The 18,228-nt window shown below is 25.2% G+C and overlaps 1 protein-coding gene across 19 annotated transcripts in view; it reads right to left on the minus strand.

Moving 5' to 3' along the window:
* Nucleotides 1-18,228, minus strand: part of LOC128989886 (uncharacterized) — a 40,841-nt gene that overhangs the window by 9,728 nt on the left and 12,885 nt on the right. For 8 of the 19 annotated variants that reach the window (XM_054411997.1, XM_054412008.1, XM_054412000.1 and 5 more), the window contains 14 exons: nt 18,023-18,070; nt 15,709-15,765; nt 14,753-14,800; nt 12,444-12,500; nt 11,490-11,537; nt 9,182-9,238; nt 8,244-8,291; nt 7,547-7,603; nt 5,937-5,993; nt 5,005-5,052; nt 4,306-4,362; nt 2,016-2,072; nt 1,081-1,128; nt 384-440 (listed from right to left, as the gene is read on the minus strand). In XM_054411997.1, the coding sequence (XP_054267972.1) occupies nt 384-440; nt 1,081-1,128; nt 2,016-2,072; nt 4,306-4,362; nt 5,005-5,052; nt 5,937-5,993; nt 7,547-7,603; nt 8,244-8,291; nt 9,182-9,238; nt 11,490-11,537; nt 12,444-12,500; nt 14,753-14,800; nt 15,709-15,765; nt 18,023-18,070 (744 nt within the window). The remainder of the gene's footprint in view (nt 1-383; nt 441-1,080; nt 1,129-2,015; nt 2,073-4,305; nt 4,363-5,004; nt 5,053-5,936; nt 5,994-7,546; nt 7,604-8,243; nt 8,292-9,181; nt 9,239-11,489; nt 11,538-12,443; nt 12,501-14,752; nt 14,801-15,708; nt 15,766-18,022; nt 18,071-18,228) is intronic. The other 11 variants (XM_054411994.1, XM_054411993.1, XM_054411992.1 and 8 more) reach the window with 11 other exon arrangements.

Here is an 18,228-nt window from a genome sequence, read left to right on the forward strand (position 1 = left end):
ACATTAATTAATGAGCTCAATTTATCTATTACAAAGCTTTCCAACAATTGAGGATTATTGAACTCAATTTCGATCGGATATCTACGGGATTTAAACCCGCGTTTGTAGAGAGATCTCAACATTTTACTGGACCGTATGAAGTTTTAGCCAACTGAGCTTCCATGCACCATCCGCAGAACGTAACAACTATAGCTCAAAGATAATTATATAATTATTATTTTACATCAATCACAACTTGTAGACGTAACTTGTTATGAATTGTTTGCATTTATTAAAAAAATATATGATCTTTCTACCATGGTGGTTTTGTTTTAATTTTATATGCTTATTATTCAGAGTAAAAAAACTACCCAAAAAGGTTTTGTTATAATTGAATTTCTTACCTTTATCATTGCTAATTTTGCCATTTATCCAATCCTTTAAACCGCCATTTTGATATCCTGTAATAAAACAATCAGAAGTCTTAGAATAACCTTTCTCACGATAGAAGCTAGCATCATTTTGATACATGTACTTATAAATGATATTATGATAATTTTTAAATCCATTCCAAACTTGTTTACGTCTATAAAATATAACCATGCTTATATTTAAATAGTTAAAAGTTGGCAAAGGTTGCTAAAGATAATTATTGATTATTTTAAACCTACAAATTAAAACATAAACCCAAAGTAGAATGTGGTTTTTATCGGATACGTTATTTAAACTTTTTTTTACATAATGTTTGCTGCTTAACTTTTGAATTATTTTCGTACATACCATCGAAATAATTTTATTCTTGTTGTCTGTTAACAGAACCGATTAATAAATTAGAGATTGTAATAAAAATATATAAGTTTAAATTTACGTATGTTAAAAAAAAATTAATCAAGTTATAGAATGTTTAAATATTTAAAAGAAATGTAAAAACAATCTACAGATTGAAAACGTTTTTGACAATTTTCTGCATTGTCAAAAATCAACAATTAACTAACTGACCCAAACCAAAACCAAAATAAATATAAAAAAAATACCACTGAGCATAATGATTAGAAGAAAACGAGAAATAATAAACTATTTTAAAGAATAGTCGCAGCTTACCTTTAAAGTAATTTTCAAGTATATGCTTTAAATCCATTCCATCCTTGTCTGTTAACAGAAATATCAATCAAATTAAATATTGTAATAAAATTACTAGGCCTAAATAAGTTAAAAAAATATATCAATTACTGTATAGTAAATTATGACAATATAAAGAACACTACAAATAAAAAAAAATATATAAAATATGAAAGTAATCAAAAGATGAAAACATTTTTTTTTAATTTCATTATTGATCAATTACTTATTTGTCCTACTTAAGAACAAACTAAATCAAGAAAACGCATACCTATTATCTAAGGGGTTTAAACAATTGAAACTTTTTTTTGCTATCCGTTTACTAATAGGTTTACAGTTTTGTAACGATGAATAAAAGTTTCTGTTGTAAAAATAAATATAACTATAGATTTTATACACACTTTTCTTTTATTTTAAAACAATATTCAAATAGTAAACCAAAGTAAATTAAAACATGTTTAAATCAATAAAGTCGTCGACTTCCAACAGCGTAATATAACTTTAACTTTAGGTTATCGCTATAGAAGAGTTGAGCCACATTAATTAATAATCTCAATTTATCTATTACAAAGCTATCCAACAATTAAGGATTATTGAACTCAATTTTGATCGAATATATACGGGATTTAAGCCCACGTATAAAGAGAGATCTCAACATTTTACTGGACTGTGTAAAGTCTCAGCCATCTGAGCTACCATGCACCATCGGTAGAACGTAACAACTACTGCTCAAAGATAATTATATAATTATTATTTTACATCAAACACAACTTGTAGACTAACTTGTAATGAATTATTTGTATTTATAAAAAAATATATGATCTTTTTTACAGTGGTGGTTTTGTTTTAATTTCATATGCTTATTATTCAGAGAAATAAAACCACCCAAATAGGTTAGTTATAATTGAATTTCTTACCTTTATCATTGCTAATTTTGCCTTTTACCCAATTTATTAAGCCGTCATCTTGATATTCTGTAATAAAACAATCAGAAGTCTAAGAATAAATTTCCTCACGATAATAGCTAGTATGATTTTGATACACGTTCTTATAAATGATATTATGATTATTTTTTTAAAACATTCCAAACTTTTTTACGTTCATAAAATATAACCATGCTTATATTGAAATAGTTCAAGAGTTGACAAAGGTTGTTTAAGATAATTGATAATTTTAAACCAAAAAATTAAAACACAAACAAAAAGTAGAATTTGGTTTTTTATCGACTGATATGTTAATTAATTTTTTTTTATGTTTGCTGCTTATCTTTTGAATTATTTTCGTACATACCAATGAGTAAAGAAAATTTAATCAAGTAATAGAGTGTTTGAATATTTAAAAGCAATGTAAGAACAATCGAAAGATTGAGAACGTTTTTTTTAATTTTTAGCATTGTCAAAAATCAACAATTAACTAACTGACCCAAAAAAAAAAAAAATACCAATGAGCATAATGATTAGAAGAAAACGAGAAATAATAAACTATTTTTTAGAATAGTTGCAGCTTATTTTTAATATAGTTTTTAGCGAATTTCCCTTATAGGGAATAAGCTATTACCGTAGGTCTCATGGTAAGATCTGCACCCGGGACCAATTTAGTTTTTCGTTTTGAGGTCCCCAGAGGCCAAAAACACCATCCGTTCAAATTCATATATATATATATATATATTTATATATATATATATATATATATATTTATATATGTGTCCGTTAGCGCGATAACTCGAGCAAAAATGGTCCGATTTTGATGAAATTTGGTATAAACATGTAAACCTACATTTATTTGAACGAGTTCGCGAACCAGCATGATCGGACTATGGGAACAGGGGTTTATGGGGGGTTTTATGGGGTAAAAGTGGGTTTTTCTAATTTTTCACCCTGAAAACATAACATTTTGCAATTTCTTTCTAAACCATTTTGTAGAGCTCAAAAAAACAAATAATTTAGTATATTGAAGCATTGTTGCATGCCTAACGGTTACGGAAAAATTGCAAAATAATGTAAATTTAAAATTACCATGTTATTCTTATGGAGAATAAATACAGTGTTTGTAGCTTGCTTGTGTATGGACATATATTAATGAAATTTTGAAATTTTGTTTACTTCATACTGAACTATTAATATCTCAATAAAAACCCCCTATTTTCTTCCCTGTAGCAGCAAACCTAAGTACTCATTAATATTAATGATGTTTAAATAGGAAATAAATCTGACAATTTTAAGGGAACAATTTAGTGGAATTCCAGCTGTGTATATGGAAATTCGCTTAGTCTGCAGGTTTGCTGCGGCGGGGGTATTAAGTATATCCTTTTAATCCATTCTATCCTTGTCTGTTAACAGAAATGTTTAATAAATTAGATATTGTAATACATATTACTAAATAAGTTGAAAAAATATTTTAATCATAGTAAATGAAGACAATATAAAGAATACTCAAATATTAAAAAAACAAACAATATAAAATATGAAAGTTATCAAAAATTGAAAACCTTTTTTAAAATTTCAATATTCAACAACGACTTATTTGTCCTACTTAAGAACAAACTAAATCAAGAAAACACATACCTATTATGTAAGGGGTTTAAATATTTGACATATTTTATGCTATCCGTTTACAGGTTTACAGTTGTGTACGCTAAATAAAAGTTTCTGTTGTAAAATAAATATAACTATAAATATTTTACTCGCTCTCCATTTATTTTTAAAACAACATCTAAATAGTAAACCAAAGTAAATTAAAACATGTTTCACTCAATAAAGTCGTCGACTTCCAAGAGCGTAAGATAACTTTAACTTAAGGTTATCCCTATAGAAGAGTTAAGCTACATCAATTAATAATCTCAATTTATCTATTACAAAGCTATCCAACACATAAGGATTGTTGAACTTAATTTTGATCGAATATCTACGGGATTTAAACCCGCGTTTGTAGAGAGATCTCAACATTTTACTGGACCGTAAAAAGTTTTAGCCAACTGAGCTTCCATGCACTATTCGCAGAACGTAACAACTATAGCTCAAAGATAATTATATAATTATTATTTTACATCAATCACAACTTGTAGACGTAAATTGTTATAAATTGTTTACATTTATTAAAAAAAATATATAATCTTTCTACAGTGGTGGTTTTGTTTTAATTTTATATGCATATTATTCAGAGTAATAAAACTACCCAAATAGGTTTTGTTATAATTGAATTTCTTACCTTTTTCATTGCTAATTTTGCCATTTATCCAATCCTTTAAACCGCCATTTTGATATCCTGTAATAAAACAATCAGAAGTCTGAGAATAACTTTCCTCACGATAGAAGGTACTATGATTTTGATACATGTTCTTATTAATGATATTATGATAATTTTTTAAATCCATTCCAAACTTTTTTACGTCTATAAAATATAACCATGCTTATATTTAAATAGTTCAAAAGTTGGCAAAGGTTGCTAAAGATAATTATTGATTATTTTAAACCTAAAAATTAAAACATAAACCCAAAGTAGAATGTGGTTTTTATCGGATACGTTATTTAAACTTTTTTTAACATAATGTTTGCTGCTTAACTTTTGAATTATTTTCGTACATACCATCAAAATAATTTTATTCTTGTTGTCTGTTAACAGAAGCGATTAATAAATTAGAGATTGTAATAAAAATATATAAGTTTAAATTAAATGTATAGTAAAGAAAATTTAATCAAGTTATAGAATGTTTGAATATTTAAAAGAACTGTAAACCCAATCTACAGATTGAAAACGTTTTTGACAATTTTTAGCATTGTCAAAAATCAACAATTAACTAATTGATACAATCAAAACCAAAATAATTTAAAAAAAAATACCACTGAGCATAATGATTAGAAGAAAACGAGAAATGATAAACTATTTTAAAGAATAGTCGCAGCTTACCTTTAAAGTAATTTTCAAGTATATGCTTTAAATCCATTCCATCCTTGTCTGTTAACAGAAATATCAATCAAATTAAATATTGTGATAAAATTACTAGGCCTAAAAGAGTTAAAAAAATATATCAATTACTGTATAGTAAATTATGACAATATAAAGAACACTACAAATTAAAAAAATATATAAAATATGAAAGTAATCAAAAGATTGAAAACATTTTTTTTTAATTTCAATATTGATCAATTACTTATTTGTCCTACTTAAGAAAAAACTAAATCAAGAAAACACATACCTATTATCTAAGGGGTTTAAACAATTGAAATATTTTTTTGCTATCCGTTTACTAATAGGTTTACAGTTTTGTACGCTGAATAAAAGTTTCTGTTGTAAAAATAAATATAACTATAAATTTTATACACACTTTTCTTTTATTTTAAAACAATATTCAAATAGTAAACCAAAGTAAATAAAAACATGTTTAACTCAATAAAGTCGTCGACTTCCAACAGCGTAATATAACTTTAACTTTAGGTTATCGCTATAGAAGAATTGAGCCACATTAATTAATAATCTCAATTTATCTATTACAAAGCTATCCAACAATTAAGGATTATTGAACTCAATTTTGATCGAATATATACGGGATTTAAGCCCGCGTATAGAGAGAGATCTCAACATTTTACTGGACTGTGTAAACTTAGCCAACTGAGCTACCATGCACCATCGGCAGAACGTAACAACTACTGCTCAAGAAAATTATATAATTATTATTTTACATCAAACACAACTTGTAGACTAACTTGTTATGAATTGTTTGCATTTATTAAAAAAATATATGATCTTTTTACAGTGGTGGTTTTTTTTAAATTTCATATGCTTATTATTTAGAGAAATAACACCACCCAAATAGGTTTTGTTATAATTGAATTTCTTACCTTTATCATTGCTTATTTTGCCTTTTACCCAATTTATTAAGCCGTCATCTTGATATTCTGTAATAAAACAATCAGAAGTCTAAGAGTAAATTTCCTCACGATAAAAGTTAGTATGATTTTGATACATGTTCTTATAAATGATATTATGATTATTTTTTTAAAACATTCCAAACTTTTTTACGTTCATAAAATATAACCATGCTTATATTGAAATAATTCAAGAGTTGACAAAGGTTGTTTAAGATAATTGATAATTTTAAACCTAAAAATTAAAACACAAACAAAAAGTAGAATTTGTTTTTTTATCGACTGATATGTTAATTATTTTTTTGTTATGTTCGCTGCTTATCTTTTGAATTATTTTCGTACATACCATCAACATTAATTTTATTCTTGTTGTCTGTTAACAGAAACGATTAATAAATTAGAGATTGTAATACAAATATATAAGTTTAAATTAAATGTATTGTAAAGAAAATTTAATCAGGTTATAGAATGTTTGAATATTTAAAAGCAATGTAAGAACAATCGAAAGATTGAGAACGTTTTTGAAAATTTTTAGCATTGTCAAACATCAACAAATAACTAACTGCCCCAAACAAAAAAAAAACAAAAAACCAATGAGCATAATGATTAAAAGAAAACGAGAAATAATAAACTATTTTTTTAAATAGTCGCAGCTTATTTTTAGAATAGTTTTCAAGTATATGCTTTAAATCCATTCCATCCTTGTCTGTTAACAGAAATGGTTAATAAATTAGATATTGTAATAAATATTACTAAATAAGTTGAAAAAATATTTTAATTATAGTAAATTAAGACAATATAAAGAATACTAAAATATTTAAAAACAATATAAAATATGAAAGTAATCAAAAGATAGAAAACATTTTCTAAAATTTCAATTTTCAACAACTACTTATTTGTCCGACTTAAGAACAAACTAAATCAAGAAAACACATACCTATTATGTAAGGGGTTTAAATAATTGACATATTTTTTGCTATCCGTTTACAGGTTTACAGTTGTGTACGCTAACTAAAAGATTCTGTTGTAAAATAAATATAACTATAAATAATTTACTCGCTCTCCATTTATTTTTAAATAACATCTAAATAGTAAACCAAAGTAAATTAAAACATGTTTCACTCAATAAAGTCGTCGACTTCCAAGAGCGTAAGATAACTTTAACTTAAGGTTATCCCTATAGAAGAGTTAAGCTACATCAATTAATAATCTCAATTTATCTACTGTATTACAAAGCTATCCAACACATAAGGATTGTTGAACTTAATTTTGATCGAATATATACGGGATTTAAACCCGCGTTTGTAGAGAGATCTCAACATTTTACTGGACCGTTTAAAGTTTTAGCCAACTGAGCTTCCATGCACCATCCGCAGAACGTAACAACTATAGCTTAAAGATAATTATATAATTATTATTTTACAACAATCACAACTTATAGACGTAACTTGTTATGAATTGTTTGCATTTATTAAAAAAATATACGATCTTTCTACAGTGGTGGTTTTGTTTTAATTTTATATGCATATTATTCAGAGTAAAAAAACTACCCAAAAAGGTTTTGTTATAATTAAATTTCTTACCTTTATCATTGCTAATTTTGCCATTTATCCAATCCTTTAAACCGCCATTTTGATATCCTGTAACAAAACAATCAGAAGTCTAAGAATAACTTTTCTCACGATAGAAGCTAGTATCATTTTGATACATGTTCTTATAAATTGATATTATGATAATTTTTAAATCCATTCCAAACTTGTTTACGTCCATAAAATATAACCATGCTTATATTTAAATAGTTCAAAAGTTGGCAATGGTTGCTAAAGATAATTATTGATTATTTTAAACCTAAAAATTAAAACATAAACCCAAAGTAGAATGTGGTTTTTATCGGATACGTTATTTAAACTTTTTTACATAATGTTTGCTGCTTAACTTTTGAATTATTTTCGTACATACCATCAAAATAATTTTATTCTTGTTGACTGTTAACAGAAGCGATTAATAAATTAGAGATTGTAATAAAAATATATAAGTTTAAATTAAATGTATAGTAAAGAAAATTTAATCAAGTTATAGAATGTTTGAATATTTAAAAGAAATGTAAAAACAATCTACAGATTGAAAACGTTTTTGACCATTTTCAGCATTGTCAAAAAATCAACAATTAACTAACTGACCCAAACCAAAACCAAAATAAATATAAAAAAATACCACTGAGCATAATGATTAGAAAAAACGAGAAATAATAAACTATTTTAAAGAATAGTCGCAGCTTACCTTTAAAGTAATTTTCAAGTATATGCTTTAAATCCATTCCATCCTTGTCTGTTAACAGAAATATCAATCAAATTATATATTGATATAAAAATACTAGGCCTAAATAAGTTAAAAGAATATATCAATTACTGTATAATAAATTATGACAATATAAAGAACAAACACTACAAATAAAAAAAATATATAAAATATGAAAGTAATCAAAAGATTGAAAACATTTTTTTAAATTTCAATATTGATCAATTACTTATTTGTCCTACTTAAGAACAAACTAAATCAAGAAAACACATACCTATTATCAAAGGGGTTTAAACAATTGAAATATTTTTTTGCTATCCGTTTACTAATAGGTTTACAGTTTTGTACGCTGAATAAAAGTTTCTGTTGTAAAAAGAAATATAACTATAAATTTTATACACACTTTTCTTTTATTTTTTAAACAATATTCAAATAGTAAACCAAAGTAAATTAAAACATGTTTAACTCAATAAAGTCGTCGACTTCCAACAGCGTAAGATAACTTTAACTTTAGTTTATCGCTATAGAAGAGTTGAGCCACATTAATTAATAATCGCAATTTATCTATTACAAAGCTATCCAACAATTAAGGATTATTGAACTCAATTTTGATCGAATATATACGGGATTTAAGCCCACGTATAAAGAGAGATCTCAACATTTTACTGGACTGTGTAAACTTAGCCAACTGAGCTACCATGCACCATCGGCAGAACGTAACAACTACTGCTCAAAGAAAATTATATAATTATTATTTTACATCAAACACAACTTGTAGACTAACTTGTTATGAATTGTTTGCGTTTATTAAATAATATATGATCTTTTTACAGTGGTGGTTTTTTTTTTTAATTTCATATGCTTATTATATAGAGAAATACCACCACCCAAATAGGTTTTGTTATAATTGAATTTCTTACCTTTATCATTGCTAATTTTGCCTTTTACCCAATTTATTAAGCCGTCATCTTGATATTCTGTAATAAAACAATCAGAAGTCTAAGAATAAATTTCCTCACGATGAAAGCTAGTATGATTTTGATACATGTTCTTATAAATGATATTATGATTATTTTAAAAACATTCCAAACTTTTTTACGTCCATAAAATATAACCATGCTTATATTGAAATAGTTCAAGAGTTGAAAAAGGTTGTTTCAGATAATTGATAATTTTAAACCTAAAAATGAAAACACAAACAAAAAGTAGAATTTGGTTTTTTATCGACTAATATGTTAATTAATTTTTTTTTATGTTCGCTGCTTATCTTTTGAATTATTTTCGTACATACCATCAACATTAATTTTATTCTTGTTGTCCGTTAACAGAAACGATTAATAAATTAGAGATTGTAATAAAAATATATAAGTTTAAATTAAATGTATAGTAAAGAAAATTTTATCAAGTTATAGAATGGTTGAATATTTAAAAGCAATCTAAAGATTGAGAACGTTTTTGAATATTTTTAGCATTGTCAAACATCAACAAATAACTAACTGACCCAAACCAAAAAAAAAAAAAAAATAAAAAAAAAAAAAATACCAACGAGCATAATGATTAAAAGAAAACGAGAAATAATAAACTATTTTTTAAAATAGTCGCAGCTTATTTTTAGAATAGTTTTCAAGTATATGCTTTAAATCCATTCCATCCTTGTCTGTTAACAGAAATGGTTAATAAATTAGATATTGTAATTAATATTACTAAATAAGTTGAAAAAATATTTTAATTATAGTAAATTAAGACAATATAAAGAATACTCAAATATTTAAAAACAATATAAAATATGAAAGTAATCAAAAGATTGAAAACATTTTCTAAAATTTCAATTTTCAACAACTACTTATTTGTCCTACTTAAGAACAAACTAAATCAAAAAAACACATACCTATTATGTAAGGGGTTTAAATAATTGACATATTTTTTTGCTATCCGTTTACAGGTTTACAGTTGTGTACGCTAACTAAAAGATTCTGTTGTAAAATAAATATAACTATAAAAAATTTACTCGCTCTCCATTTATTTTTGAATAACATCTAAATAGTAAACCAAAGTAAATTAAATCATGTTTCACTCAATAAAGTCGTCGACTTCCAAGAGCGTAAGATAACTTTAACTTAAGCTTATCCCTATAGAAGAGTTAAGCTACATCAATTAATAATCTCAATTTATCTATTACAAAGCTATCCAACACATAAGGATTGTTGAACTTAATTTTGATCGAATATCTACGGGATTTAAACCCGCGTTTGTAGAGAGATCTCAACATTTTACTGGACCGTATGAAGTTTTAGCCAACTGAGCTTCCATGCACCATCCGCAGAACGTAACAACTATAGCTCAAAAATAATTATATAATTATTATTTTACATCAATCACAACTTGTAGACGTAACTTGTTATGAATTGTTTGCATTTATTAAAAAAATATATGATCTTTCTACAGTGGTGGTTTTGTTTTAATTTTATATGCATATTATTCAGAGTAAAAAAACTACCCAAAAAGGTTTTGTTATAATTGAATTTCTTACCTTTATCATTGCTAATTTTTCCATTTATCCAATCCTTTAAACCGCCATTTTGATATCCTGTAATAAAACAATCAGAAGTCTAGGAATACCTTTTCTCACGATAGAAGCTAGTATCATTTTGATACATGTTCTTATAAATTGATCTTATGATAATTTTTAAATCCATTCCAAACTTGTTTACATCCATAAAATATAACCATGCTTATATTTAAATAGTTCAAAAGTTGGCAAAGGTTGCTAATGATAATTATTGATTATTTTAAACCTAAAAATTAAAACATAAACCCAAAGTAGAATGTGGTTTTTATCGGATAGGTTAATTAAACATTTTTTACATAATGTTTGCTGCTTAACTTTTGAATTATTTTCGTACATACCATCAAAATAATTTTATTCTTGGTGACTGTTAACAGAAGCGATTAATAAATTAGAGATTGTAATAAAAATATATAAGTTTAAATAAAATGTATAGTAAAGAAAATTTAATCAAGTTATAGAATGTTTGAATATTTAAAAGAAATGTAAAAACAATCTACAGATTGAAAACGTTTTTGACAATTTTCAGCATTGTCAAAAATCAACAATTAACTAACTGACCCAAACCAAAACCAAAATAAATATAAAAAAATACCACTGAGCATAATGATTAGAAGAAAACGAGAAATAATAAACTATTTTAAAGAATAGTCGCAGCTTACCTTTAAAGTAATTTTCAAGTATATGCTTTAAATCCATTCCATCCTTGTCTGTTAACAGAAATATCAATCAAATTAAATATTGATATAAAAATACTAGGCCTAAATAAGTTAAAAGAATATATCAATTACTGTATAGTAAATTATGACAATATAAAGAACACTACGAATAAAAACAAAATATATAAAATATAAAAGTAATCAAAAGATTGAAAACATTTTTTTAAATTTCAATATTGATCAATTACTTATTTGTCCTACTTAAGAACAAACTAAATCAAGAAGACACATACCTATTATCAAAGGGGTTTAAACAATTGAAATATTTTTTTGCTATCCGTTTACTAATAGGTTTACAGTTTTGTACGCTGAATAAAAGTTTCTGTTGTAAAAAGAACTATAAACTATAAACTAAGAACTATAACTATAAATTTTATACACACTTTTATTTTATTTCAAAACAATATTCAAATAGTAAACCAAAGTAAATTAAAACATGTTTAACTCAATAAAGTTGTCGACTTCCAACAGCGTAAGATAACTTTAACTTTAGGTTATCGCTATAGAAGAGTTGAGCCACATTAATTAATGATCTCAATTTATCTATTACAAAGCTATCCAACAATTAAGGATTATTGAACTCAATTTTGATCGAATATATACGGGATTTAAGCCCGCGTATAAAGAGAGATCTCAACATTTTACTGGACTGTGTAAACTTAGCCAACTGAGCTACCATGCACCATCGGCAGAACGTAACAACTACTGCTCAAAGAAAATTATATAATTATTATTTTACATCAAACACAACTTGTAGACTAACTTGTTATGAATTGTTTGCATTTATTAAAAAAATATATGATCTTTTTACAGTGGTGGTTTTTTTTAATTTCATATGCTTATTATTTAGAGAAATAACACCACCCAAATAGGTTTTGTTATAATTGAATTTCTTACCTTTATCATTGCTTATTTTGCCTTTTACCCAATTTATTAAGCCGTCATCTTGATATTCTGTAATAAAACAATCAGAAGTCTAAGAGTAAATTTCCTCACGATAAAAGTTAGTATGATTTTGATACATGTTCTTATAAATGATATTATGATTATTTTTTTAAAACATTCCAAACTTTTTTACGTTCATAAAATATAACCATGCTTATATTGAAATAATTCAAGAGTTGACAAAGGTTGTTTAAGATAATTGATAATTTTAAACCAAAAAATTAAAACACAAACAAAAAGTAGAATTTGGTTTTTTATCGACTGATATGTTAATTATTTTTTTTTTATGTTCGCTGCTTATCTTTTGAATTATTTTCGTACATACCATCAACATTAATTTTATTCTTGTTGTCTGTTAACAGAAACGATTAATAAATTAGAGATTGTAATACAAATATATAAGTTTAAATTAAATGTATTGTAAAGAAAATTTAATCAAGTTATAGAATGTTTGAATATTTAAAAGCAATGTAAGAACAATCGAAAGATTGAGAACGTTTTTGAAAATTTTTAGCATTGTCAAACATCAACAAATAACTAACTGCCCCAAACCAAAAAAAAAACAAAAAACCAATGAGCATAATGATTAAAAGAAAACGAGAAATAATAAACTATTTTTTTAAATAGTCGCAGCTTATTTTTAGAATAGTTTTCAAGTATATGCTTTAAATCCATTCCATCCTTGTCTGTTAACAGAAATGGTTAATAAATTAGATATTGTAATAAATATTACTAAATAAGTTGAAAAAATATTTTAATTATAGTAAATTAAGACAATATAAAGAATACTAAAATAGTTAAAAACAATATAAAATATGAAAGTAATCAAAAGATAGAAAACATTTTCTAAAATTTCAATTTTCAACAACTACTTATTTGTCCGACTTAAGAACAAACTAAATCAAGAAAACACATACCTATTATGTAAGGGGTTTAAATAATTGACATATTTTTTGCTATCCGTTTACAGGTTTACAGTTGTGTACGCTAACTAAAAGATTCTGTTGTAAAATAAATATAACTATAAATAATTTACTCGCTCTTCATTTATTTTTAAATAACATCTAAATAGTAAACCAAAGTAAATTAAAACATGTTTCACTCAATAAAGTCGTCGACTTCCAAGAGCGTAAGATAACTTTAACTTAAGGTTATCCCTATAGAAGAGTTAAGCTACATCAATTAATAATCTCAATTTATCTACTGTATTACAAAGCTATCCAACACATAAGGATTGTTGAACTTAATTTTGATCGAATATCTACGGGATTTAAACCCGCGTTTGTAGAGAGATCTCAACATTTTACTGGACCGTTTAAAGTTTTAGCCAACTGAGCTTCCATGCACCATCCGCAGAACGTAACAACTATAGCTCAAAAATAATTATATAATTATTATTTTACATCAATCACAACTTGTAGACGTAACTTGTTATGAATTGTTTGCATTTATTAAAAAAATATATGATCTTTCTACAGTGGTGGTTTTGTTTTAATTTTACATGCATATTATTCAGAGTAAAAAAACTACACAAAAAGGTATTGTTATTATTGAATTTCTTACCTTTATCATTGCTAATTTTTCCATTTATCCAATCCTTTAAACCGCCATTTTGATATCCTGTAATAAAACAATCAGAAGTCTAGGAATACCTTTTCTCACGATAGAAGCTAGTATCATTTTGATACATGTTCTTATAAATTGATCTTATGATAATTTTTAAATCCATTCCAAACTTGTTTACATCCATAAAATATAACCATGCTTATATTTAAATAGTTCAAAAGTTGGCAAAGGTTGCTAAAGATAATTATTGATTATTTTAAACCTAAAAATTAAAACATAAACCCAAAGTAGAATGTGGTTTTTATCGGATACGTTATTTAAACTTTTTTTACATAATGTTTTCTGCTTAACTTTTGAATTATTTTCGTACATACCATCAAAATAATTTTATTCTTGTTGACTGTTAACAGAAGCGATTAATAAATTAGAGATTGTAATAAAAATATATAAGTTTAAATTAAATGTATAGTAAAGAAAATTTAATCAAGTTATAGAATGTTTGAATATTTAAAAGAAATGTAAAAACAATCTACAGATTGAAAACGTTTTTGACCATTTTCAGCATTGTCAAAAAATCAACAATTAACTAACTGACCCAAACCAAAACCAAAATAAATATAAAAAAATACCACTGAGCATAATGATTAGAAAAAACGAGAAATAATAAACTATTTTAAAGAATAGTCGCAGCTTACCTTTAAAGTAATTTTCAAGTATATGCTTTAAATCCATTCCATCCTTGTCTGTTAACAGAAATATCAATCAAATTAAATATTGATATAAAAATACTAGGCCTAAATAAGTTAAAAGAATATATCAATTACTGTATAGTAAATTATGACAATATAAAGAACAATACAAATAAAAACAAAATATATAAAATATGAAAGTAATCAAAAGATTGAAAACATTTTTTTAAATTTCAATATTGATCAATTACTTATTTGTCCTACTTAAGTACAAACTAAATCAAGAAGACACATACCTATTATCAAAGGGGTTTAAACAATTGAAATATTTTTTTGCTATCCGTTTACTAATAGGTTTACAGTTTTGTACGCTGAATAAAAGTTTCTGTTGTAAAAAGAACTATAAACTATAAACTAAGAACTATAACTATAAATTTTATACACACTTTTCTTTTATTTTAAAACAATATTCAAATAGTAAACCAAAGTAAATTAAAACATGTTTAACTCAATAAAGTCGTCGACTTCCAACAGCGTAAGATAACTTTAACTTTAGTTTATCGCTATAGAAGAGTTGAGCCACATTAATTAATGATCTCAATTTATCTATTACAAAGCTATCCAACAATTAAGGATTATTGAACTCAATTTTGATCGAATATATACGGGATTTAAGCCCGCGTATAAAGAGAGATCTCAACATTTTACTTGACTGTGTAAACTTAGCCAACTGAGCTACCATGCACCATCGGCAGAACGTAACAACTACTGCTCAAAGAAAATTATATAATTATTATTTTACATCAAACACAACTTGTAGACTAACTTGTTATGAATTGTTTGCATTTATTAAAAAAATATATGATCTTTTTACAGTGGTGGTTTTTTTTTAAATTTCATATGCTTATTATTTAGAGAAATAACACCACCCAAATAGGTTTTGTTATAATTGAATTTCTTACCTTTATCATTGCTTATTTTGCCTTTTACCCAATTTATTAAGCCGTCATCTTGATATTCTGTAATAAAACAATCAGAAGTCTAAGAGTAAATTTCCTCACGATAAAAGCTAGTATGATTTTGATACATGTTCTTATAAATGATATTATTATTATTTTTTTTAAATCATTCCAAACTTTTTTACGTTCATAAAATATAACCATGCTTATATTGAAATGATTCAAGAGTTGACAAAGGTTGTTTAAGACAATTGATAATTTTAAACCTAAAAATTAAAACACAAACAAAAAGTAGAATTTGGTTTTGTATCGACTGATATGTTAATTAATTTTTTTTTTTATGTTAGCTGCTTATCTTCTGAATTATTTTCGTACATACCATCAACATTAATTTTATTCTTGTTGTCTGTTAACAGAAACGATTAATAAATTAGAGATTGTAATAAAAATATATAAGTTTAAATTAAATGTATTGTAAAGAAAATTTTAATCAAGTTATAGAATGTTTGAATATTTAAAAGCAATGTAAGAACAATCGAAAGATTGAGAACGTTTTTGAAAATTTTTAGCATTGTCAAACATCAACAAATAACTAACTGACCCAAACAAAAACAAAAAAAAAATACCAATGAGCATAATGATTAGAAGAAAACGAGAAATAATAAACTATTGTTTAAAATAGTCGCAGCTTATTTTTAGAATAGTTTTCAAGTATATGCTTTAAATCCATTCCATCCTTGTCTGTTAACAGAAATGTTTAATAAATTAGATATTGTAATAAATATTTCTAAATAAGTTGAAAAAATATTTTAATTATAGTAAATTAAGACAATATAAAGAATACTCAAATATTTAAAAACAATATAAAATATGAAAGTAATCAAAAGATTGAAAACGTTTTCTAAAATTTCAATTTTCAACAACTACTTATTTGTCCTACTTAAGAACAAACTAAATCAAGAAAACACATACCTATTATGTAAGGGGTTTAAATAATTGACATATTTTTTTGCTATCCGTTTACTGGTTTACAGTTGTGTACGCTAACTAAAAGATTCTGTTGTAAAATAAATATAACTATAAATAATTTACTCGCTCTCCATTTATTTTTTAATAACATCTAAATAGTAAACCAAAGTAAATTAAAACATGTTTCACTCAATAAAGTCGTCGACTTCCAAGAGCGTAAGATAACTTTAACTTAAGGTTATCCCTATAGAAGAGTTAAGCTACATCAATTAATAATCTCAATTTATCTACTGTATTACAAAGCTATCCAACACATAAGGATTGTTGAACTTAATTTTGATCGAATATCTACGGGATTTAAACCCGCGTTTGTAGAGAGATCTCAACATTTTACTGGACCGTTTAAAGTTTTAGCCAACTGAGCTTCCATGCACCATCCGCAGAACGTAACAACTATAGCTCAAAAATAATTATATAATTATTATTTTACATCAATCACAACTTGTAGACGTAACTTGTTATGAATTGTTTGCATTTATTAAAAAAATATATGATCTTTCTACAGTGGTGGTTTTGTTTTAATTTTACATGCATATTATTCAGAGTAAAAAAACTACACAAAAAGGTTTTGTTATTATTGAATTTCTTACCTTTATCATTGCTAATTTTTCCATTTATCCAATCCTTTAAACCGCCATTTTGATATCCTGTAATAAAACAATCAGAAGTCTAGGAATACCTTTTCTCACGATAGAAGCTAGTATCATTTTGATACATGTTCTTATAAATTGATCTTATGATAATTTTTAAATCCATTCCAAACTTGTTTACATCCATAAAATATAACCATGCTTATATTTAAATAGTTCAAAAGTTGGCAAAGGTTGCTAAAGATAATTATTGATTATTTTAAACCTAAAAATTAAAACATAAACCCAAAGTAGAATGTGGTTTTTATCGGATACGTTATTTAAACTTTTTTTACATAATGTTTTCTGCTTAACTTTTGAATTATTTTCGTACATACCATCAAAATAATTTTATTCTTGTTGACTGTTAACAGAAGCGATTAATAAATTAGAGATTGTAATAAAAATATATAAGTTTAAATTAAATGTATAGTAAAGAAAATTTAATCAAGTTATAGAATGTTTGAATATTTAAAAGAAATGTAAAAACAATCTACAGATTGAAAACGTTTTTGACCATTTTCAGCATTGTCAAAAAATCAACAATTAACTAACTGACCCAAACCAAAACCAAAATAAATATAAAAAAATACCACTGAGCATAATGATTAGAAAAAACGAGAAATAATAAACTATTTTAAAGAATAGTCGCAGCTTACCTTTAAAGTAATTTTCAAGTATATGCTTTAAATCCATTCCATCCTTGTCTGTTAACAGAAATATCAATCAAATTAAATATTGATATAAAAATACTAGGCCTAAATAAGTTAAAAGAATATATCAATTACTGTATAGTAAATTATGACAATATAAAGAACAATACAAATAAAAACAAAATATATAAAATATGAAAGTAATCAAAAGA

This window comes from Macrosteles quadrilineatus, unplaced genomic scaffold, assembly GCF_028750875.1.
Source record: "Macrosteles quadrilineatus isolate MER2022 unplaced genomic scaffold, UCM_ALF_1.0 Scaffold_3__2_contigs__length_128488019, whole genome shotgun sequence".
In the NCBI taxonomy this organism is placed as follows: domain Eukaryota; kingdom Metazoa; phylum Arthropoda; class Insecta; order Hemiptera; family Cicadellidae; genus Macrosteles; species Macrosteles quadrilineatus.